This window comes from Phyllobates terribilis, unplaced genomic scaffold (genome assembly GCF_046119375.1).
Source record: "Phyllobates terribilis strain yellow unplaced genomic scaffold, ASM4611937v1 Scaffold_8__6_contigs__length_399053987, whole genome shotgun sequence".
Lineage (NCBI taxonomy): Eukaryota > Metazoa > Chordata > Amphibia > Anura > Dendrobatidae > Phyllobates > Phyllobates terribilis.
This window is the reverse complement of record NW_027362768.1, coordinates 350321163-350345936: the sequence shown is the minus strand read 5'-3', so window position 1 is coordinate 350345936 and position 24774 is coordinate 350321163. Positions and strand designations below refer to the sequence as shown.

Here is a 24774-nt window from a genome sequence, read left to right as displayed (position 1 = left end):
CTGTGCAAACACAGTATGGTGAGTGGGGGAGATGTGTGGGGAGGCCGTATGGAAAAAGAGAGGGTAAATGTATGAGATGGGAAGGGGAGATGTGTGAGGGAATAGTGCGAGGAGACAGTATGGGGGGAGAAAAATGTGAGTGGGCACTGAATAAAGACTGAATAGTGTGTATGTGGAGGGGTAGCATGGGGGGACATTGTAAGGGCACAGCCAGGAGGGGACAGTATACCAAGGAGAGGGAGTGTGATGAGTGGGCACAGTATAGAGACTGTCCTATACAGGGGACAGTGAGAGGACAGTGTGAAGAGGGGGCCCAGTATGGAAAGGAGAGGGCAGTGTGGGGAGCATGTACCATAAGAGGCACAGTGTGTGGGTCATATTTTGTGCAGAGAATATAGTGAGGGGCAATTATTTATTCAGGGGCTCAGCATAGGACAGATATTTTTATTCAGGAGCTATATAATAAGGGCATTGTGTATGTGCTGCAGAAGACCTGAGAAGATAGAAGGCTGCCGAGACGAGCTGTGGATGAGAAAAGTCATCATGGCATCTCGACAAAATTAAGAAGAAAAGGAAGAGGATGACTCCAGAGACGTCATCTATTAAGTACCTGGATGTAAAAGCTTTTTGTGACACCACGGCCACGTCCCCCATTTGATGCTCTCATTTTTTGGAACTGGTTTTTCTAAACACTACTCGTAAAGAGATGGCAGAAGAATAGATTTATTTGCAACACTACGAGAAAGCACACAGTGGTCCTGAAAAATTATTTCTATGGCCTATAAATGGCAACGAGCTGGCTAATGCCAATTATGTATTTCCCAGACAACTAGAAAACACACACACACAGACTTCAAAAAATTATTTATTTGGCCTTTGAATGATGAGATGGCTGATGCCAATTATTTATTTCCAAGACTACTAGAAAACACACAGCGGTCCTGAGAAATTATTTCTTGGGCCTAGAAATGGCAACAAGACAGCTGATGCCAATTGTTTATTTCCAAGACTACTAGAAAACACAGTGACTTAAAAAGGCACAGTACTCTCACAGACGGGGGTGGGGGGGCAGGGTATACATGGCGGCTTAAAGGCACAGTACACACAGTGGCTAGTTTGCAGAGTGCACAGTCAGAATCTGTCCATCACTCCAGCTGCATCCTATCCCTACACTAATGAGGGCATAATTGCGACACTCGTGATGAGGCCATTATACAGGCCGGGTCACGTGCTGCGCTGGCCAATCACAGCCATGCTAATACTTTCAACAAGCTTTATTAGACTGGCGAACCCGAACAGGAAACTGGACATATAGTAAAATGTCAGTGTTTGGGGCTCGGTACGGACCCCGAACTTTACCTTTCGGGTTCACTCATTCCAAATTGCCAGGTCACTTTTACTGTAAAATTAATATGGTAATAAACTCCAAAACAATTGTGGAATTGCACTTTTTTTGCAATTTCAACGCACTTGGAATTTTTTTCCCACTGCAATACCTCAGAACGTGACACTGATCACATTTAAAAAATGAGGCCAGGTCATTAACCTACAAAGTGGCTCGGTCCTTAAGGGGTTAATCTAGTGGACTCAATAGTTTTTCCCCTTTATTTATCCGGCACCGTTATAAACCTTCATCACAAACTTACTGTTTTAGAAAACTACATAACATTTTCGCCACTTTAACCATTTCAAATCTGTTGTCCCATCAGCCAAAATTGCACAAAAAATATGGCATCTTGTAGAGTATTAGTTACAGAAGAAATAAGTCTACATACCCCTGTTAAAATGCCAGGGCTTTGTCATGAAAAAAAAATTATACCAAGAAGAAATAATTAATTTCAGAACTTTTTCCAACTTTAATGTTGCCCATAATCTGCACAAATTCATTCAGAAACAAACTGAAATAATATTGAGGGCGAAATAAAACTAAATTAATGTGGTTGTATAAGTGTGAACACCCTCTTACAACTGGGGATGTGATTGTGTTAAAAATTAGCAAATCACATTTAAACTCATGTTAAATAGTAGTCCGTACACGGCTGACTATGTTTAGTCATTCTGATTAACCGCATATAATCTAGTAGGATTTTCCTGACATTTTCTTACTTGCATTTAACAGAAAAGGCCATGGTCTGTAAACCGCTTGCAAGACAGCAAAGGGATCTCATTGTTGAAAGTTACCAGTCAGAAGGTGGGTATAAAAATAAATAAATTCCAAGATATTAGAACCTTGATGAAGACAGTAATCAAGATGTGGCTTAAATTTGGCACAACAGTTACATTACCTAGAACTGAACGTGCCTCAAATATTAATAAAAATACTAGAAGGAAATTGGTCTGGAACGCTGTCAAGAGGAGAACTGCAACATTAAAGGAGCTGCAAGAAATTTTGGAAAATACTGGTTGTCTACTGAATTATGACAACAATCTCCAGTATTCTTCATATGTCTGGCCTGTGGGAAAGGGTGGCAAGATGGAATCCTTTTCTTAGAAAGAAAAAACATTAAAGCCCCAACTTGTTATTCCAAAACCGATGCGCGCTTATGCTGTGATCAGTCAGTCAGATTGACTGACTGATCACAGCACCCTGAGTCCAGGGGCTGATGGCATAGGTCCCCGCACCTCTTCCCGCCATCAGTGACAGCTGTCGGCACTGAACTGTCACTGCGTTTTTACATGCAGTGACTGTTTAAAGTCATGACGGACATAGCATGTCATGGTGCCAGAACTGACACCCGCTCATGACGTGCTATGTCCATCATTAGTTGTAAAGGGCTTAAAGGGGTTGTCCAGTACTTTATTATTGGTGATCTATCCTTAGGATAGGTCATCAATATCAGATTGACCTGACAGCTATTGATCAGTTTTGTGTGTCGGTGGCTGGAAGGGAATAGTTTCGAAGCAGAACAGCAGAGCTCCGCCAACCAAATAGTGATTGACTGCGACCGGATACTTCACATCCGCTCCTATTCAAATAAATAGAAGTAGGTTGGCAGCATCCCACTGTGTATGAAATGCAATGTTTCACTCCACACAATTATCACCTGTGGGGACAAGATGTAAACAGTTAATTGGTGGGGTGTCAAGCCCCTACCTATTTTATATTGATGACTTACCTATTGGATATTGGAGCTATTGGATATGTCATCAATATAAAGTTACCAGACAGTTCCTTTAAGAAAATAGTTTTCAGTTACTCAAGGAGCAATGTCAATTAATATAGACAAGAAAAGCACCAGTTAACTATTATTTATTTTATTAAAATAGCATATTCAACCACCATAAACTGATAATACTTTATTTTCTTTATCCAAGAATACACTTAACAACACAATAGGGACTCAAAATATTCTTATTTATCAGAGCTGCTTTCAAATTGAAATGTACAGCTTTGTGAACATTGAGGAGAACAAAGATAAGGTTTAAGTAACAAAAAAAAACAAAGCTTTCCCACATGTTTTCCCACTCTTCAGGAGTATATCTAAATTGGCAGTATGAAAGAGTGGACCCTTACAAGACTGCCCCAATGTAATGCATAGAGTACATACCATATTAATGGACCTACCATATTCTTTAAACATATATAAATAAATTGGCATTTTTATTTCCATGTCTGCTTCAGCTTCAAAAAGAAACTAGTAATTTAAACCCGTTGTATTCGGCAGAGTCTGAAAGGACTAACTGGTGATTCTTAGCTGGCCCCACCACCAGCAATAGGGCTGACCTGTCCTCAGACAGTTGTCAAAAACAGTCACGGCAAGATATATAAAATGTGGAGATTTCCATGTATTTCCTACTCTACTGTACATAGAAAGACATCTTTAAAAAGTGCAAGGCAATGTTTGCAGTTCTCAAATGTTATTAGGCACATCCATTCCTTTAAAGCAAGCTTCATAGGGAAATTCCAGTTTTATTCTTCATGATAGCCCCTCAGAAGTCTCTATTTTCTTGTAAAAGAACCAAGGGGAAAGGGAGAACAAAAATTACATCCTGTAAACCATCAAGATAGCCCCTCTTCTTCACGGAGTGTTCAGTTATGTCGCATTCTACCTTTTTTTATTCTCTCCGGTTTTGGCTTGGGTATATATTGGTTATTTGCTTGGTATTCAAGTTCTTTACTAAAGTAGTGAATTGTTTTATTCAAGCCTTCCTCTAGTGGAACCTGAGAAGAGAGAATAGCAAGAAAAACCATGTTACCGTAGCTTTCTGAACTTACACCAAAGTCAACAAGAACAATCTAAAAAAAAAAATAGATTAATAGTATATATATGAAATGATATAATATATAACTAGTGTTGAGCATTCCGATACTGAAATATCGAGTATCGGCCGATATTCGCGGTATCGGAATTCCGATACTTAATTCCGATACTTTTACAATATCGAATACCGGAATCGGAAGTTCCCATAATGCCTGCGCTCTGCAGTGTCTCTGAAGTATGACAAGCTGGATGGCAGAGCTCAGCTGAGATCCAGCCTGTCATCAGAATGCCATCCCATCGTGGGAGAATTCTCCTGATTGTTTAATAGCCGGCGGGCGGTAAAAAGCCGCCGGCTTTTAAACAATCACACAGCCCCATACTGCTTCCCCGCAGCCTCCCACCCCAATCCTCCGCTCCCCTCGCCACCTCCCATCCCGATCGTAAGTTAGGACCGGGCGGGGAGCGCAGCACCAAGGAGCGGGGAGCGAAGGACCCGGGCGGGGAAGCCGGCAGTGAAAAGACTTCACCGCCGGCTTTCCCGTTCTGTGCTGCGCTTTCCCGCCGGTTATTTCAAATGAACAGCTGAGGTATCAGGTGATGCTGATCAGCTGTTCATTTGAAGTAGCCGCGGTGCCCTCAGAGGGTTCACGTGAGTTCATGCTTGACTGCATTGCATGAACTCACATGAACTTTCCCACGGCCGCACAGGTCAGCCTCACCTCCCAGACGATCAGCCCGTCATGATTGGTGTGTGTGGGTGTCTGTGCGTGTGTCTGCGAGTGTGTGCGGGGTGTCTGTGCGATATCTGCGGGTGTGTGCGGTGTCTGTGCGATGTGTGCGGGTGTGCGCGGTGTCTGTGCGATGTCTGCGGTGTCTGTGCGATGTCTGCGAGTGTGTGCGGTGTCTGTGCGATGTCTGCGAGTGTGTGCGGTGTCTGTGAGATGTCTGCGAGTGTGTGCGGTGTCTGTGAGATGTCTGCGAGTGTGTGCGGTGTCTGTGCGATGTCTGCGAGTGTGTGCGGTGTCTGTGCGATGTCTGCGAGTGTGTGCATGCTGGCAGACATAGGCCAATGTGACACTACTACTCCCATCGGCCTATGTCTGTCCCCTGTCCACTCGTGCCAGCAGGATCAGCTCGATGGGAGCAGTAGTTCCCATCAGCCTGATCCTGCTATATAAATTTCCCTACTGTGTCCCCAATAAATTTTAAATACATTTCATTGGTGGCCAGTAGTTACCTACAATAAATTAGTTCATACATTACCTGTTCCTGCCGATCGCCACCTAAAATAAAGTAAAAAATAAAAAACTACACGTGGACAGGTAACTATTTTTTTTTTAGTAAACTAAGAATTAAATAAAATTGTGTGTTTTATTTCAAATAAAACGCCAATTTTTTTTAAATAAATCCTTTATTTTAACACTAAATGACATTTGAGGAGTTAATAAAGATGCAGTCCCTAAATTATTATTTATTTTTTAATTGATTTTTCCCAAAAATTTTGACGTGGGCTTTGCCATATTTTTGTATGCCAGCCAGGTACAGCATCCAGCTTCTATGAACGCGCCATTTTCCGGGGTGGCTGCGGACTGCAATTTGCACCGGGGGGGGGGGGGGGGCAGAAAGCTTGGGCCTCCCTGCGCTGCAGATTCCATCCCCCAGCTGCCTAGTTGTACCTGGCTGGACACAAAAATAGGGAGAAGCCCCACGTATTTTTTTTTTTAATTATTTCATGAAATTCATTTAAATTCTATTCTAAATTGTCGGGTACAGATGCTGAATTGCCGGCCGGCTTTTTTAAAGAGACGGTGCATGAAAACACTATTATATTTTTAAATAAATCCTTTACACTAAATGACAAGTACAGTAAGCAACACTGTCACTGTACTTCATATATATGTGACTGACATGTTTCTATCTATCTTATCTATGTGTGAAGCTCTATTCTTTCTGTTGTAAATTGTCGGGTACCGGTGTATGCCGCTGATGAATTGCCGGCTTTTCGCGTAATACATTCTACATTATTCTTAGTTGTTTTACTTCATGTAGAATTAACCTACAAGGAAAGAAAGGGTTTATTTTCATTCCGATATTTGTGTCCCATTGACTTGCATTGGTTTCCGGTATCGGAATCGGCGATATCCGATATTTTTTGGGTATCGGTCCGATCCAATCCGATACGATATTTCCTGATATCGGAAGGTATCGCTCAACACTATATATAACACACATACAGATATATATTTTTTTACCTCTACTGAGGCAGTGATGCTATGATTAAACTCCAGTATACATACCACAGGTTCCCATCCAAGTAGAAGCTTGGCTTTCCTGATATCTGGTTTTCGCCTTTGTGGATCATCTTGAGCTTCTGAAAGAAACTGTATTTCTCCACCACTCCCTATAATGGAAGAACATATGCTTAATAGTGGTTTGTGTTTTTTTTCCTTCTTTGAATCATTAAAAAAAAAAAAAAAAAAAAGCAAAAAAGATTATTGACTTTGGCGCTCCATGGCATCTTAACCAGCGCAGCACGATCTTCCTCGGCTGACACTCGAATGCCGGCATCTTGCGATTAGTGGACCCCAGCGATGTCATGAAGAGCATTTTACCATTATATGGCAGGGTGTATGTAATCGCAAGAAGTGCCCATTATGTTGGCATTCAAGTGATGGCCCAGGAAGTTTCCTCTTCCTTGGGATGGCAGCCGCAAAGTACAAAAAGTACCTTGGAACAAGGTAGTGAAAATCTTTTTGCTCATCTTTATAAGTCATAGAATGTTAAGTGCAGTATCGTAGTGTCCAATGTTTGCCATGGGTAAAAAATAAAAATATGCCTGGCCTATGATGTTCTCCTACCAAAGCCTCATTAAGACGCCAATTTAAACATGAAAAACACTGATAGAACTTGTACATATTTTATAGTCTACGGCGCAGTTCACATGTTTGTATTTTGGGGCAGACCACTGTAAAATTACCCAAAGTCTTGTCCGATTTTGATCAAGTTCACAGGTCAAACTCGCCAAGTCTATGGGTCCATTAAAGAAAAAAGAAAACATATCACATGTGCTGTCTGTTTGCTTATAGAAGCCCGAGACACCAAGTTTTTATTTTGCTTTTGCATATGAGAAAACAAAAAACTGATGAAGCTGATGGTAAAACGGACACGGACCAGAACACAGATGAAAAATTGTTCAGTTTTTTTGGGTATGAGAAAAATCATCGTCTGAATGAGCAATAACACATGTAAGTATAATGCATGAGAAGGACAAGTCACAAATGAGGTCCAGCAGCAGCGTGGTCACAGTGAGGGCACCTGCTCTATTTTCCAGAGGCCAAATGGATATGGAAGAGCAGTTTCCATTTAAATATCAAGAATGGAGACTACTTTTTTTTACTTATTTCTTTTTTACTGGAGAGACTATTTTTGCTGTAAAAGTTCGGAGTTGCAGCATAACCAAAATATTTTTGTAAAAAAAAATACTCTGTTCATTATCAAAATTGTGTGATAAAAAGAGAAAAGAAAATACAGTGGTCCAGTGGGTGGAGTAACTCATTCATTGCCAGTATGTCTTGAATAATTAGACCGTGAAGGCCGTCAATCACGGATAAGACCAGCCCCCGTCCCTCTAATCCAAGAACAAGCAAGAATTTAAAGGGTTTTTCTCAAGAGCAAGTGTTCATTTTAATCATCTTGGAATAATAACAATTCAATGTATTAAAATAAAATGTTCCTGCGCGGAGATAATCTTATAAATTGTCCCTTGCTGTGTCTGACCTTGCAGGAGCATGGTCTGATCATACCGCAGCACCTGGCTGGGGAAAAAAAAGTATGTGGACATTACAACACGAGATTGCAAATGATTCTCTGAAGTAAAACATTGTTTAAAAACAGGCAGTGAAATGTTTTACCTCAGAGAAAGAGTCATCTGTGATCCTGTGCTGTAATGTCTGTATAATCTTGTGCTTCCTCCCATGCCCAGGAGCCATTACACAGTACACAGCAGGGGCACATTTATAAGATCATCTCCACACAGGAACATTTTATTTAAATACATCCAATTGTGGAAATTATTATTCCAAAAACTCTTGATTAAAATGAACTTTTGTTCGAGGGAAAACCCCAATGGATTTACTTTATACTGTATCAAATGTCCAGTATACAGCAATCTGCTCAGATGCTCCTTGACCATAACACAATGCCAATAGATTTCAGAGCATTTTCATGGGGACAGGTTCCCTTTCAATAGGAAGATACGAGCTGCAAGGACAAATAGTGACATTTGGAAGAATACATTTTCATTTAGACAGTGATGTAGCAGAACATGCCTAAAAAAATACCATTTACATGTTATGTCAGTAGACATTTATAGACTGGGATAAGGCAATTTTACAAGCCAACAAGAGTGCATTGCCATTGGGTGAAGATATAAAATCAATAAAACACTTGTAAGAAAAAAAATTTGGTATCAATACTAATCACAGACCTTTATCAGCAATTCACGCACAGTGCACAATTATCCACCTTGTGATTACACATCTAATAAACTATTGGCAGGATTTCTCAGGGGGGCGAGAACTCACCAACAAGTTGCTTAATTAATCTGGCAAATTCCAGGATGGTGTGCTCTTCTGGGTTTCCCTGTGGAGAAGACAACAGCAGATTACAGCTTTAATTGCAAATTGTAATTAATAACCTCAATGCGGAGATGAATTTAGGATTGGCTTACGGTTCTTTAAACTCCAATTACTTTTCCAGGTGAAATGGACAATCATGTACAAAATAATGATATTGTAGAATAGTTTTACCCTTCAGCAAGTCACGTGCCATTCAATTCAATGTGTTGCCTCCCTATCATACTAATGTGGTTCCATGTTGCCCTGGCTTTAGGCTATGTTCACACTGCATTTTTGCAGTGTTTTTCCCACACAGAAATGGGCCAAAACGCTAGTGAATTCTTCTGCCAGCTAATGCAATGACAATCCTGAAGTGCTGTGAACATGATCAGGAATTTTCCTGGCAGGATTTGCATTGCACTTAAATCTGCAGCATGTCAATTCTTTGTGGTTTTTTGTCGCTTTTTTCACCCATTGAGTTGAATTGAGTCAGTCAAATCTGCAGCAAAAACGCAGGTATAAAAATATTTGCGGATTTGCTGTGTATTTGATTGACTCCATTTAAGTCAATGGGTCAAAAAGACGGCTAAAGCACACAAAGAATTGACCGCAAGTCACATGCGTCAGCTGATGAGAGACTACTCCTCCCATCAGCCTACAAGAGAGCAGGCGCTGCTGATGGGAGAAGTGGTCTCATCAGCAGACGCCTGTGCTCAAAGTAAAAAAAAGTTAAAATAAAATTGATATTAAAATAACATTATACTCACCTATTCGCCGTAATCTCGAGTGTCCCACGGCGATCGGATCACCCGGCAGCACTCTATACACTGACAGGAGCGTAATCGCTCCCGGCAGTGTTTAGCGTGATCTGCCAGGACAGAGATCACATGAGTTCATCAGCTGATGAGCTCCAGTGACCTTACTTACGACACAGAATTTTCTCACACAGCAGTGGTGCAGTAAGTAAGATCACCGGAGCTCATCAGCTGATGAACTCATGTGACCTCTGTCCCGGCAGCTCAGCGCTATACACGAACACAGGAGTGATTCCACTCCTGTATCAGTGTATAGCCTGCTATCCTTTAGAACATGTGCATCAGTGATTGCTGATGTGACTGCTCTAGAACTGACCCAGATCTTCATGGGACACTCTGGATTATGTCATCACATCGGACAGGTGAGAGATATGATTGTAAAAAAAAAAAAAAACAGATGACAATGGCTTCAGCAGATTAGGCGTTAGGCGAGTATACTGTGTTTTTTATTCTTAAATAAATGATTAAAACAGTGTGGACTTTTATTTCAAATAAAGGATTTTTTTCAGGCCGTGTGTTTATTTAAAAATCTTTACTATGGGGTTAGTAATGGGGGTGTCTTTTAGACACCTCTCCATTACTAAGCTTGGCTTCATGTCAGGTGCCGATACAAAGCTGACATGAACCCCAACTCTATTACCCCACTTGCCACCGCACCAGGGCAAGTGGGAAGAGCGAGGCTAAGAGACAGATTTGGTGCATCTTATGGATGCACAATTTCTGGGACAGCTAAGGGCCAATATTATTAGCTTTGGAGGGGCCAGTATCCATGGCCCCTTCCCTGGCTATTAATATCATCTCAAAGCTGTCTGTTTAGCCTTTGCTGGTTAGATTTTATAGTGGGACCATATGTGTCAATTCTTTTCAGGGGGACTCCTGTAATCTAGCCAGTAAATGCTAATCAAACAGCTGTGGGCTGTTATTAATACCCAGGGAATATTTTCAGCTAATGGATCCTTCCCTGGCTAGTAATATCAGCCCTCAGTAGTTGGCTTTCCCTCTGCTGGTTACAAAAAGGACGCGGGAGCCCACAGCATTTTTTTAATTTAATTCATTTTATTTCATAAACTCACCCGCAGCATGTCAATTTCTGTAGCTGTAGATTTTGACCGATTGAAATGTCATTACATGTGGTGGATCCGCATGTACTGACAAAACTGTGGCATTAGGGGTAATGGGATTAAGGGGTAATAGGATTAGGTGTTGCTGACACCAAGCCCTCGCTTTAGTAAGGAAGAGGTGTCAGCCAGACACCCTCATTACTAAACCTGTAAGTAAAGACTTAAAGTGTTTTATTCTCAGTGTGTGTTTATTTGAAATAAAACAGACACATTCTTTAATCATTTAAATTAACCCAATATACTCACCCCACGGTAATCCAAGGGTTAAAGCCATGTCCCACGTTTCTTTTTTCAAATATCTCCATTTAGCTCCAAAAAGCATTCATTGCTGCACAAAAACTCTTAAAAAAACAACAAACACAAAAACGCAATGTTTTTGCTGCCACGAGATGCAGAAACCTTGCAGAAATTTCTGCAATCAAATACTCAATGTGCGCACATGACCTTAGAGTCATTCAGGGCATGTCAATCTACATCAGTCACAGCATAAATTGACAAGCTGCATATTGCAAGTCCAATTTATACTACAGATATTCTTAATAGATCAAATGTGGCTGTGATGCATTGGAAAGGGGTGAAGTTTAGACACAACCCTAAACCACTTGCAATGCACTGTGTAAGGAAAGAATGCTGCAAAACAAGAATGCTTTAACGAAAAAAAACAGAAGTGTGAATAGTTTATTTTTATCAATTAATACAATTAAAAGTGAATGAACAAATGAGCAGTATAAATCAAATCAATATATTTGATCAAATTAAAGTGGGGAGAGAAAGATAGGTGTCAGCAGCAGTTACAGACTGCAAGCTTGCTAGGCAGAAGCAACTAAGTTATTGCATTTCTTGTGCAATCATTTATGTAAAGGAGGGGGGGGATTTTTTAACTGTGACTGTATCTCACAAAGTGCACATGTCACATTTTAAATTAATGGGGGGCAGTTTTGAAATATATGGCGCATGACTCGGCACAATCCAGACAGAATGCTGTTGCTTCTAACAGCGACACTGTCAGTTTAAGGCCACGGCTCCACTATCAGTATTCGGTCAGTATTCGGTCAGTATTTTTTCTCAGGAGTGGCAGCCAAAACCAGGAGTGGGTGATTAATGCAGAGTCGGTGACTTGTTTCTATTATACCTTTTCTCTGATTGTTCCTCTCCTGGTTTTGGCTCCCACTCCGGATAAAAAATACTGACAGAATACTGACCAAATACTGATGGGGCTGTGGCCTAAGTCAGTGATCTGCAAAGAAATATGTCTGATCACAAATAACCAAGAGGGATGAGTTTTGGACCTTTAATTTAAATAAAAAACATGAAGTCTGTCAGTGCAACAGCCCAATAACAGCCTATTTAATAAGTTACCATCAGTTTATATGTTGAGGTCATGGACATTACTAAGGCTGAGACTGTGAAATAGTTAAAAAGATTGCATACAGTCCTATGAGACTTCAGATTACTACACACGTCTTTTCAGCGCAATACTGCAAACGAATGTATTTTGTACTTTGTTGGTAGCTGGCTATTTATGTTTTTTTTTCCTGGAGATAGCATTTTTCAAAAAATATTTCTCAGAATTACATTTAATAAGAGAGTAGATATGTTCCAGTCACATCCTGCCCTTTTATACTTTTAAGGTTGGAATTACAAATGCAATTTTTTTTAAAGCAACATCCAGGAGTAAAAGGAAGGAAAGACTGACGTGAACCTGGGATTAAAATCAGAATGATTTTGCCAGAAACCTGTCATAAAAACAAAACAAGCAGCCCCAAAAATAGTATTTTATAATGTTCAGAAAATGTGGTCACTGTTATTTTGTGTGACTTCCGCATATATACTTTAAGTGATGAAGTATTACAGCAGAATGTAAATATAAACCCAGAAAAGGAAACTTACCAGATTCACCGGACTGCTGACATTGCTGTTCATTAAACCCACAAGCCCATTAACCAGGTCACTAGTAGAGAGAAGAACCAGTACATTGTTAAGGTTTCTTAAAATCTGCCATTAGCTACTACGCTTTGGAACTAAGGTCTGTTGGTTTTGTCTTTCGTTAAGTGGTTGTCCGGTCTTCTCATGAAAGTCGGCAGTCCTCTATGTGACCTCAGACCAGACCTCTGAATCTTATCGGTGAGTGTACCACACGCTGTCAAGATTCTACTGGTGTGGTCAGTGACAGCAGGCAGTAATGTGACCGTAAGTAAGCGATTTGCATACTTCCGGCCACATTCTGACAAGACGTGCTCGGCCTCGCTCAATTAACATGTATTGGGGCTGAGCAGCTTTTACTAGCATATGACTGCATGTATGCAAAACTTATACTTTTAGTTATGTGACTGCCCGCTCTCGCCAGCGACACCAGAGAATCGAGATTGCAGACTTCTGAAATCTTACAGCGTGCGCTATCACATAGAATGACTGCAGCCTTTCATCAGAGGAGCAGACAAGTCCTATAACTAATACAAGTATATTGTATTGTCATAATGTGGCCTAGGCTGGTTATATTCAGCACTGCAGGCTGTGCACAAGGCATGACGGAGTCCGCCTCTGTCATCAATTTTATTACAAGTCTGCAGTAAGGGTGAGATCAGACAAAAGTGTGGACAAAACTCTTCCCAACAGCAGTGACCAATGGCTACAGGATTTGTTAAACTAAATTTTGTGGCCTTTGGCCACTGAAGGTTGGAAGTGTTTGGGTCGCACCGTATGCCAATTAATCGGTCCAGGAGTGAGATCAGAGATAAGCTGCCTAACTAACCCTTAGAAGGCAGTGAGACGACCGTATAAATCAGACTGCAATGCATGGAGTGGCCAGCTGGTCTCCCATATATTTCTATGAAGCGGTCACGCCTGGGTCAGGAGATCCTCCGGCCAGTCCATGCATTTCTGTCTGATCTTGGTCTGATTTATACAGTAGTCTGAATGCAGCCTTCAGGAAAGAAAGACCAAACACAGCAAGGTCTCACAAGTAAAGCAGACGGCAGGAAAGAAGAGTTTTGGTCATTCATTATTTAGGCTACATTCAGACAAAAAAAGATCAATAAATGGGTCCAACAGGTGTCACCTCAAAAAACATGAACGGGACCCTCTACATATCCCACAAAAGGAGAGCAGAAGGAACCAAGTGACAACTGAATGAATCATACAAGAAATAAAGGTGACATTCAGACAAAGTGGATTTGTTACAGATTCAGTGGGTACAATAACTCACATGTAACAAACTAAAATGTAGCAGCATAAAATTACCTGGAGATTTCTGGCAAGATTGGTCTTAACTAATCCCTGGGGTGTGTTTATATAATCTTCCTGGCGATTTTGGATCAGAAAACGTCGGAAAAATAGTTTCTCAAAAATAGGAAAAGAAAAACAAAAACACAAAACTATGTCACTCACCCCGTGACTAAAAAGTTATTACTTTATTACATCCGGGCGGAGGAGACAGAAAATAGAGCGACGTCCGTATCACAATGCCAAGCACTTCATGCAGGCTGAATTTAGCGCATGGAGCGTGAAACAGCCGCCGCTCTTTCCTGTCTCCTCCGCCCGGATGGAATCTAGGAATCATTTTGAAGCCATGGGGTGAGGGCCACAGTTTTTCTCTCTTCCTATTTTTGATGTTGCCGGTCTCCTGTTCAGCACCACATGTGGCTATGTTATGACTGACTCAGGAATTAAAAAACAGTTACACTTTATACCAAGAATCAATAGTACACGTAAGAATAAGCATCTTTGTAATATTTCTTATCAGAGAGATTTGCTTCTTGCTCCGCCAAAATTGTTAAGTCTACCAAAATTCTGAATGTAGAAAGGAGGAGCTAGAGATAGAAGGAGAGGAGGAAGGAGGAGCTGTATTTCCATAGAAGCTTAGCAGCAGCACCTGCCATCTTCTCTCAGGAATGGAGCACTCGCCCTCACTCAAGACACATTTTACCTCAGAATTGAGAATTTTGATAAGGACTGATCAATTTTGGCAGAGAAAGAAGCAGATTTCTCTGATAATACTTATTACAAAGTTGTTTATTTTCATGTGCACTATTGATTTATGAAACATAATTAAAATGTCAGTTACGCTTTAACCCCTTACTTACCGGGGACGTATTAGTACGCATATTTGCGTACCCCCCGTTCAGTGAGGGCTGCTGCGCTGAGCCCTCACTGAACGGAGCACATGTCAGCTGATTCTTACAGCTGACATGTGCCCGCAACAGCCGCGGGTGGAATCGCGATCCACCCGCGGCTGTTAACATGTTAAATGCCACTGTCAATCTCCGACAGCAGCATTTAACGCGCGCTTCCGGGTATCGCGTCATAAGCCTCGCCCACCGGCGACCCCGTCACGTGATCGCGGGTCGCCGATGGGCGTGCATGACAACCCTGTGGTTGTCATGATCTTGTCGCTATGAGCGCCACCTAGTGGTCGGCGCTCATAGCACAGGACCATTTCTGCTGCATGCAGGGGACCTGCTCGTCCCCTGTATGTAGCAGAGGCGATCGGACAGTTGCTGCTTCTAGTCTCCTATGGAGACTATAGAAGCATGCAAAAAGTAAAAAAAAAAAGTTTTTAAAAAAATATAAAAGTTTAAAATCACCCCCCTTTCACCCCATTCAAAATAAAATATATATAAAAAAAAAAACCACATACACATATTTGGTATCGCCGCGTTCAGAATTGCCCGATCTATCAATATAAAAAAAGAATTAATCCGATCGGTAAATGGCGTAACAAGAAAAAAATTCTAAACGAGAAAATTACGTTTTTTGGTCGCCGCAAAATTGCAATAAAATGCAATAACGGACGATCAAAACATCGGATCTACCCCAAATGTTATCAATAAAAACGTCAGCCCGGCACGCAAAAAATAAGCCATGAACCATCCCCAGATCACGAAAAATGGAGACGCTACGGGTCTTAGAAAATGGCGCTATTTTTTTATTTTTTTTTTACCAAATTTTGGAATTTTTTTTCACCACTTAAATATAAAAGAACCTATACATGTTTGGTGTCTATGAACTCGTAATGACCTGTAGAATAAGAAGAGCAGGTCAGTTTTAGCATTCAGTGAACGTGGTAAAAAAAATAAATAAAAAACAACTGTGGTATTGCACTTTTTTTGCAATTTTACCGCACTTGGAATTTTTTTCCCGTTTTCCCGTACAGGATATGGTAAAACTAGTAGTGGCGTTGAAAAGTACAACTCGTCCCACAAAAAATAAGCCCTCACATGGCCATATTGACCAAAAAATAAAAACGCTATGGCTCTGGGAACAAGGGGAGCAAAAACGAAAATGCAAAAACGGAAAATGCTCCGGGGCTTAAGGGGTTAACCCCTTCATGGCACTGGCCGTACATATACGGCGCTGCAGGAGGTGCGTTCCGACAAAGCGCGGTGTACGGCAGGACGATTGTGTGGGCTCATACCGATGGCCGGCGCAGTTAAACGCGGGCGTCAGCTCTGTATGAGAGCCTACACCCTGCGGCAACGCCCACGATTGGTGCTAGCACCGATCAAGGGCGTTTAACCCCTCTAATGCTGCTTTCAATAGTGACAGCGACATCGATCGGCAAAGCAGAGAGCTCCCTCTGCTCAGATCTGCACAATGCCGCTGAACAAAACGCAATCAAAAAGTCGAAGGTAAATAAAAATTCATCTTGTCCCGCAAAACACAAGCCGCCATACAGCTCCAGCAACGCAAAAATAAAAAAGCTATAGCTTTCAGAATACAGAGATGCAAAAAACAATTCTTTCTATAAAATAGTTTGTGTAAACACTGGAAAAAAAGAAAATGCTGTATCGCTGTAATCGTACTGACCCGAAGAATAAAGTTATCTGATCACTCACCACACCGTGAATGGCAAAAAAAAAAATCCCAAGAAACAAATTTCTGTATTGCTGGTTTTTGTTCATTATGCCTCCCAAAAATTGGAATAGAAAAACGATCAAAAAATGTTGTACCGAAAATGGTATTAATGAAAACGTCAACTCGTCCCGCAAAAAACACACATGACTGTCGGCCGAAATATGGAAAAATTATAGCTTTCAAAATATGGTGATGCAAAAACTTTTTTTTTTTGCTAAAACTAAAGTCTTTTAGAGTGAGACGGCACCCAAACAAAACAAAAATATATCAATCTTGTATCGCTGCAATTGCACCGACCAGAAGAATAAAGTCGTCTAATCAATTATATCACACGAGGAATGGCATAAAAAATAGATACAACCGATTCTTCACCTGCTGTTGATTTGTTCATTTTGCCTCCCAAAGATCGCAGTAAGGCTCAGCTCACATTTATCCTTCACACTGCACTGAGCACTTACACCGGGATTTCTGTGTGAATATCTGAAATATGTGATTTAGGTGAAAACCCCCACGGAAGATTCCCTATAGTGAGGCAGATGGAGGCACTCTGGCCTATGATCCAGCAGTGCCAGTCTTTTTAAGCGCATACACATAAGCGTGGCCAACCACACAGTTTTGTGCACTTCTGAAAAGGACACCGCTGAACAGAGGCCAGACGGAGTACAGAGTAACTCTGCTGCCTCTTTATAGTGAACGGATCAGTCGGGGATTTCATCAGAATCACGTCATTCGGAGATTTAAATGGAGACCCCGATGCAAGTGCACAGAATAAATGTGATCCCAAATATTGTGTAAAATGTTCCCAACAAAAGCTTCAACTCAATCCAAAAAAAAAGCAAGTCTCCACTCAGGTAGTCATCTGTTAATGGAAACATAGGGAGCTTTCACGTTACTAGTAGCACAAAGGCTCTGGAAAAGTGCTATGGCTCTCTCCACCCCTCAAAAGAAATCCAGCAAATTCTGTACTCCCAAATCCTCATGCTGCCCCCTCCTTTCTCAGCCCCACAGTATGCCTAAACTGTAGTTATCATTCACATTTGGCATTTCTGTAGCGATGGGAGCCCGCTTAATTTACAGGGTACATGTCTCCAGAAGCCTGAGCTGGGCACAATGTGTGGGTACTGCAACGTACTGGGCACGACGACGGCAAATTTCACTCAGCAACATACACTGCTGCTCGTTTCTGGCAAACATTCATGGAGTCAAATTCGTGACTTCACCTGTAGATAAATTCCCAGAGGCGTGTAATTTCCACAATGGGGTCATTTGAGGGGGATTCTGCTCTTCTGGCACATAGGGACTTCTGTATATGGAGTCTGCAAACTATTATACAATATTTTGTTCTCCAAGAGTCAAATAGCGCTCCTTCCCTCCAGCGTCTCGTCATATGGCTAAACCACATATGGGGTATTGCCCAAATTCAGCAGAAATTGTGTGACAAATTTTGGTGCCATTTTTACCAATTTCCCCATGTGAAAATGTAAAATCTGGAGCTAAAACAAAATTTTTGTGGTAAAAAAGTAATTATATTTTCTTTACTGCCCAATGGTATAAGGTTCTGTGACACACCTGTGGTGTCAATTAATCTAGGCGTGCATCAATCATATTAATTGAGAGGTATAGTTTGTAAAATGAGGTCTATTATGGGGAGAGGGGGGTTTGTGGTTCTGGCACCTTGGGGGCTCTGCCAATGTGACATGGCACCCTCAAACCATTCCAGCAAAATGTTCACTACAATATGGTGCTCCTTCCTCAAGAGGGATAGTTTCCAAAATGGAGTCACTTGTGGGGGGTTTCTGCTGTTTTGGCATGTCAAGGGGTCGTCAAATGTGACATGGCATTTGCAATCTGTTCCAGCCAAAACAACAGAATTCAATTAGGGCTCCTTCCCTTCCCAAACAGTAGTTTTCCACCACATTTGGGGTTTTTGGTGTACTCAGGACAAGATTTCACAACAGACTGAACTGTCCATTTTCTCCTGTTACCCTTGTGAAAATTAAAAATTTGGGGCTGAAGTAACATTTTTGTGGGAAAAATGTATATTTTCATTTTCATGGCTCAACGTTATAAAATTTGGTGAAGTACCAACGGGATTAAGGTTCTCACTACACATCTAGATAAAATCCTTGAGGGGTGTAGTTACCAACTTGGGGTCACTTATGGGGGGTTTCCACTGTTTAGACACATCAGCAGCTATGCAAATAGTACATGGCGTCCGCCATCTATTCCAGCCAATTTTGCGTTCCAAAAGTCAAATTGGCGCTCCTTCCTAACCAAGCCCTGCTCCCAAAACAGTTTTCACCACAAAATTTGGGGCTAAATGAACATTTTTGTGGGAAAATGTAAATTTTTTTCCTTCCACATTTCTTTAATTCTTGTGAAGCACCTAAAGGTTAATAAACTTCTTGAATGAGGCATTGAACACCTTGAGGGGTGCAGTTTTTAAAATGGAGTCACTTGTGTATTTTCTATCATATATGCCTCCCAAAGTCACTTCAAATATGATGTGGTCCCTGAAAAAACAAAACAACCCTCTCCCCCAAATGTTTCAATAATCATGCTGATTTAAAGTAAAGTAGACATGTGAAAAATGTTCCATATTAACAATTGTGTGTTTAAGGGCATAAAAATTAAAAGTTTGGAAATTGGGCAAAAAGTGTGAACATTTTGCAATTTCCGATATTTTCACAAATAGCGAACAAATTTTACCACCATCATGAAATACAAGGTCACGAAAAAACAAAACAAAAAACAATCTCACAATAACTGAGACCCGTTGAAGCGTTTTAGAGTTATTACCACATAAAGTGCCACTGGTCAGAATTGTAAAAACTGGCCTGGTCATGAAGGTGAAAACAGGCTGGGGAGGGGAGGGGTGTGAAGGGGTTAAAGGCTTAGTGCCCACAATGCAGAAATGAAGCAGAAATTCTCCTGAGTATTTCTGTATCTCCTTGGCAGAAAAACGCATGCGTTTTTTACATGGATTTTTGACGCGCATTTGATGCGTATTTGACATGCGTTTTTCCAATGCATTGTATAGGAAAATCTGCATGCAGAAACGCACAAGAATTGGTCATGTCCGTATTTTTTCTGCGAGTAAAATCTGCGCAGAAAAAATACGGACCATGTGCACAGAACTTTCAGAATGTCATAGGAAGTCATGGGATAAGGTATGCAATGCGTTTCTGGAGCGTTTACGCACTGCAAATATGCACCAAAAACGCATCGTGGGCACACAGCCAAACAATTATATTTATCTCCATGTGTTACTCCATTAATTTGATTACAATTACTAGAAAAGAGGATAGTTTGGCATTACATTAGTTTCTCAAAAATGCTCAAAAGAATAGAATTTTTATTTCATTTCTATATGTTAAGGCTTTTGAGGTTCTTAAAAATGCTCAATCTTTCAAAAACCGCTAGCAATTAGAAGTAGTAATATGTACATTCTTCTGGCATTTTCCACCAGAAAGACGCTGCATACTGTGGCGCCCTGCTACGCATTGGTGCCACAGAACCCAGAAGGCTGCATGGATGGACTTCTCCACAAGAGGCCCCCACACATTCACACACCTCCACCCTACCACCTCAGACCAGCAGAGGGAGCCATTAGCGATATATAAAGGGAGGGTGGAGGCAGGCAGCTCAGTTAGTGTGCAGTGTGTGTTCAGAGACAGAGAGAAACACAGCTCAGAGTTGAGCAGAGAGCGTGCTGACACTCAGACAGGAGCACGCTGGCTGCTATGCTTAGGCGAGCCAAGGCCTACAGCACGTGTGAAAGCCTAGTGAGGGCCTTGAGTGGGCCGAAGGCGAGAGGAGTAGGAAGAAGTAGTGAGGGGGCAGAGGAGCATACCAGGCTCACCCCAATATATATACCGGACACCGGGTCCGCGCCTACAGGGACATTTATAGTCAGTAGGAACCACCGGAACCCCTGGAGGACTACAGGTCCCAGGATCACCGAATGCTGACTACAGTACCAGGGCTAGCAGACACGGAGGCCCCAGCGTCCAGGGAGAGTGATCTCCAAAGAGAAGGCCCTACCACCAGGTCAGCAGGTGCAGAGTGAGACAGTAACCAAGCTAGGCCTAGCTCCAGGCAGGTCGGAAGCTTAGAGAGTAAAGCAACGGATCAGGAGGCCCTATACCCGCTCACTGGGGAGAGTCCAAAAGTGTGCCCTTCACCTGGAGTACCCTGGACCGTGCCTGCAGCATCACCAGTAAAGGTACTTAAGCTTACCCCCGTGTGAGTGTCTGTCTTTCCTCCGGGACCGTCCTGCCGTCTCTCCCTTGCACCAACATCCATTACACGCCACGCTGCCCTGAGGCCCGCTCCACCTGTGGGGCGCCATTCCATCACAAGCTGCTCTACCATCTGCCTCAGAGGACTGCTTCGCAGCGGCGGCTCCCTCTAGCCGCAATCCACAGGTGGCGCCACGAACTTTCCAAATCCCCTATATATTCCCCCTTTTACTGACCGCCCTGGGTCACGGACCGGGCCAGCCACCGTGATATCCCCCAGCTACCGGAGGCCCGGCTGCCGAGTATCCCACGGCCCCGGGGGTGCGTCAATACCTTACAATGCAAGTCGATCAGAAGGCTAAAAAGATGTCCGGGCAGAAGATCTGACAATTACCTGGTGCGGTGCTGGGAAAGGTTGACTGGTGGAGGTGTTTGACCAGTCACACACAGTCATCTAATCGCAATTGTAAAGCCAGGCTCAGATTCATGAGGTGTACAAAAACAAAAAACAAACCCGACGAACTTTATTTTTTTTAATCATTTAAGGGAATGTGAACCTATGATCGTTTGATTGCTTATATTATATACTACAATACTGTGGTAGCTCAGTCTCCATAGCAGACCATGAAATTCACTAATTACCAAAATACTGTGATATTGCAGAAATTAGTGAATATCATGGTCTCTCAAGGAGACAGAGCTTCATAGGAGTCCAAATAACTCGGACGAGTTTGTGTCTGTGAAAAGCATCAGACAGCACTCAGATGCCATCAGAGTGCAGTCTGATTTTCACAGACCAACTGAATGGAAGAGGTGGAGAAACTTTTTTTCTTCACCTTCGAGAAAATTGGATCACACTCTGATCAGAGTTTGATCAGCGGGCGATCAGAGTGTGAATAGCATAATTGAACAGATTTTCTCGGATGAGATAAAAACTGTCATGTGACCCTTGCCTTAGAATGCAGCACTAGTGGGCATGCTCAACTGCCACTTTATGCATTCCCCACCAGTCAGCCAGAGAAAGCAGAGTACAGTCCTCTAGGGAATGAATGGAGTGGCAGTGACTCGCCCCCTGGGCCGTGGGGTACCCGGAACTGGGCCTTCTAGCGTACGGTGCTGATGGGGGTAGTAGTGGCAACCCGGTCCTGTGGCTCAGGGTGGTCAGACCAATGCTGTGGCAGTCTATTTATAGATGTTTTGAATGTCTGACTACGCCACCCGTGGATTGCGGTCAGGGATAACCGCCGCTGCAAGGCAGACCGCTGAGGCTGGTGTTGGTGTGCAGCACAGGGATAGGATAACTCCCCACAGGAAGAGTGTAGCCTCAGGGCAATGTAGGTGGATGCTGGGGGTGATGGTGCAGGCGCAGCATAAATCACACAGAGTCCAATGGTGCAGTCCAGGGTCTTTTACTCACAGTTGATATCCAAATCACTTCTGTCAGCAACGACTGCCCAAGCCGTGCTGCGTCCACCAGGTGAGGGGCTCGGTCAACCCCCAGGCAATTCAGAAGTATGGCACAGGACCCCCTTCTGTCCTTTCTCTGGCCTCTCGTGCCCCACCAGTGACCACACTTCTGTCCAGCTACAGCGGACCGTGTCGGGTAAGCGTTGGCCTACACTTCCCGCTATCCTATATGGTGCCTTCCTAGCAGGTTTGGCGGGGGGTCGCACCAATAAATGATCACGACCTCCGGTTCTTGGCTGAGGGATGATTTACCTCCACCAACTTGGGAATCCGGTACCCTTCCACAGCCTGACCCTTAGTGCTCCGGTTGCTGTCCGTTCTGCTCTCCTAGGGTCCCTTCTGCCTTCTTGTTTCTGGAGCCCTTCCACTCCTCTGTCTCTTCTCCTTCCTTCCTTCTCCTTCTCCTCTTCTCCTCTCTGGCCCCGGCCTTCTCTCTAGGCCTGCCTCGTGGAGCTGAGCTCAAGCTGAGCCACAGCTCCCTGCCAGCTCTCTCTGGCTGAACTACCTCTCTCTTTCTCCACTCCACTACTCAACTTCTACTCCTCACTTAAGATGGCTCCCACCTTTTATCTACTTCTCTGTGTCTGAGCTCAGGTGACCTGCACCCAATGAGCTCCTTCCTATGCTCCAGAAACCGTCCCCTTCTGCTCCTACACCACTGGGTTCTCTCCCCCCTCCCCACTCCAGCCAGGGACATGGTCAGTTGTGCCTGCAATAAAATGGGAGCACCGTCGAGCTGTCCCCTGGAAATGGGGAGTGTGTATGTGTGTATGCAGCTAACTGAGCCCTGGTCCACACTCCATCCTTACCTGGGAGTGGAATATCACACCTCTGGTTGAGGTGCAATACCCCTGTAGCAACCGAACCCTCGGGGCGCTACAGCAGTCACATGTGTACTCCATTCTAGGGAGGGTAAAAGTGCCCCGTTCTGATGATCAATGCCGGGATCAAACAGTTAGACCCCCAGTAAACTGTGGGTAGGTGACAAAAACCTCTTTAAAAGGTCACGTTCAGTATTTAATTCATATTTTACCTCAGTGTTTGTAAGCCAAAACCAGGAGTGTGTGATAAATGCAGAAGTGGTGACGTGTTTCTATTATACTTTTCCTCTGATTGTTCCACTCCTGATTTTGGCTTACAAATACGGATATAAAATACTGACCAAATACTGAACGTGTCAGCATTTTTTGTTTTTATTCACCGCTGTAGTGGAGCTTTAAACGCAAGTCCTCCGGTCATGTATTCACCCTCCGGCTTCTTCACTGTTATTTTTTTGGAAATTAAATACACACATACTTTTTTCCCACAAAAGTGTTGTAGCCTCAAATTTTCTCATTTTCACAAGGATACCTGGAGAAAATGGCACCAAAATGTGTTGTGCAATTTCTCCTGAGTACACAGATTCCCCATATGTGGTTGAAAATGACTTTTGAGGCACAGTGCAATGCTCAGGAGGGAAGAAGCGCCATACTGGAGTTAAAATTTTGCTGGAATGGTTTGAGGGTGCCATGTCACATTGGCAGAGCCCCTGAGGTGCCAGAACAGCAGAAACCTCCCATAAGTAACATCATTTTATAAAACTAGATCGCTCAATGAATTCATCTAGGGGTGCAGTGAGGATGTTGACACCACATGTGCCACAAAGAATTTTATACCAATGGGCGGTGAAGATTAATCGCTTTTTTTGCCACTAAAATGTTGTTTTAGTTCCAAATTTTTAATTTGTCTAAGGGCTAAAGGGAAAAAAATGGATCTTTGTTTTTTGGGCAGATTTCACTGTTATGGTTTGAAGGTGCCATGACCCACTGGGAGAGCCACTGAGGTGCCAGAACAGCAGAACCCCCACAAGTGACCCCATATTACAAAATTACACCTCTCAATGAATTAATCTAGGGGTGCGGTGATCATATTGACACCACAAGTGTGTCAGAATTTTACACCATTGGGCAGTGATGAAAAAAAATAAATTACATTTGTTTACCACAAATATTTTGCTTTTGCCCCAGATTTTACATTTTTATACAGGGAAAAGGGTAAAAATGGCACCAAAATTTGTCACAATTTCTGCTGAATGTAAAAATATCCCATATGTGGCTGTACAGTACTGCATAGTGTACGGTGAGATTCGGGAGGTAAGGAACGCTATTTGCCTCCTGGAGCACAGATTTTCCTAGAATAGTTTGCAGACTCCAGATACAGAGCCCCTACGTGCTAGACGAGCAGAATACCCCCTCAAGTGACCCCATTTTGGAAATTATACCCCTCTGGGAATTTATCTGCAGGTGTAGTGACGATTTTGACTCCATGGGTGTTTTACATTAACAAGCAGCAGTGGATGTTGGAGTGAAACTTGCAAATCTACTAATGAAGTGCCCGGCACGTTCTACTGGAGACACGTACCCGTAAATTAAATGGGCTCTGATCGCTACAGAAATGCCAAACATGTGGACGTTAAATGT

At 42.7% G+C, this 24774-nt stretch overlaps 1 protein-coding gene and 1 long non-coding RNA gene across 6 annotated transcripts in view; one reads left to right on the top strand and one right to left on the bottom strand.

Annotated features, from left to right (window-relative positions):
- Positions 1–24774, top strand: part of LOC141156559 (uncharacterized) — an 810169-nt gene that overhangs the window by 202549 nt on the left and 582846 nt on the right. The window lies entirely within an intron of this gene.
- LOC141156558 (UDP-glucuronic acid decarboxylase 1-like) overlaps positions 3426–24774 on the bottom strand; it is a 94560-nt gene continuing 73211 nt past the window's right edge. The window contains exons 4-8 of one of the 4 annotated variants that reach the window (XM_073642762.1): positions 12645–12705; positions 8786–8843; positions 6500–6603; positions 4051–4162; positions 3426–3947 (exon numbers count right to left, since the gene is read on the bottom strand). In XM_073642762.1, the coding sequence (XP_073498863.1) occupies positions 3931–3947; positions 4051–4162; positions 6500–6603; positions 8786–8843; positions 12645–12705 (352 nt within the window). In that variant the 3' untranslated portion in view covers positions 3426–3930. Of the gene's footprint in view, positions 3948–3973; positions 4163–6499; positions 6604–8785; positions 8844–12644; positions 12706–24774 lie in introns of those variants that run through there. The other 3 variants (XR_012247665.1, XM_073642761.1, XM_073642763.1) reach the window with 3 other exon arrangements.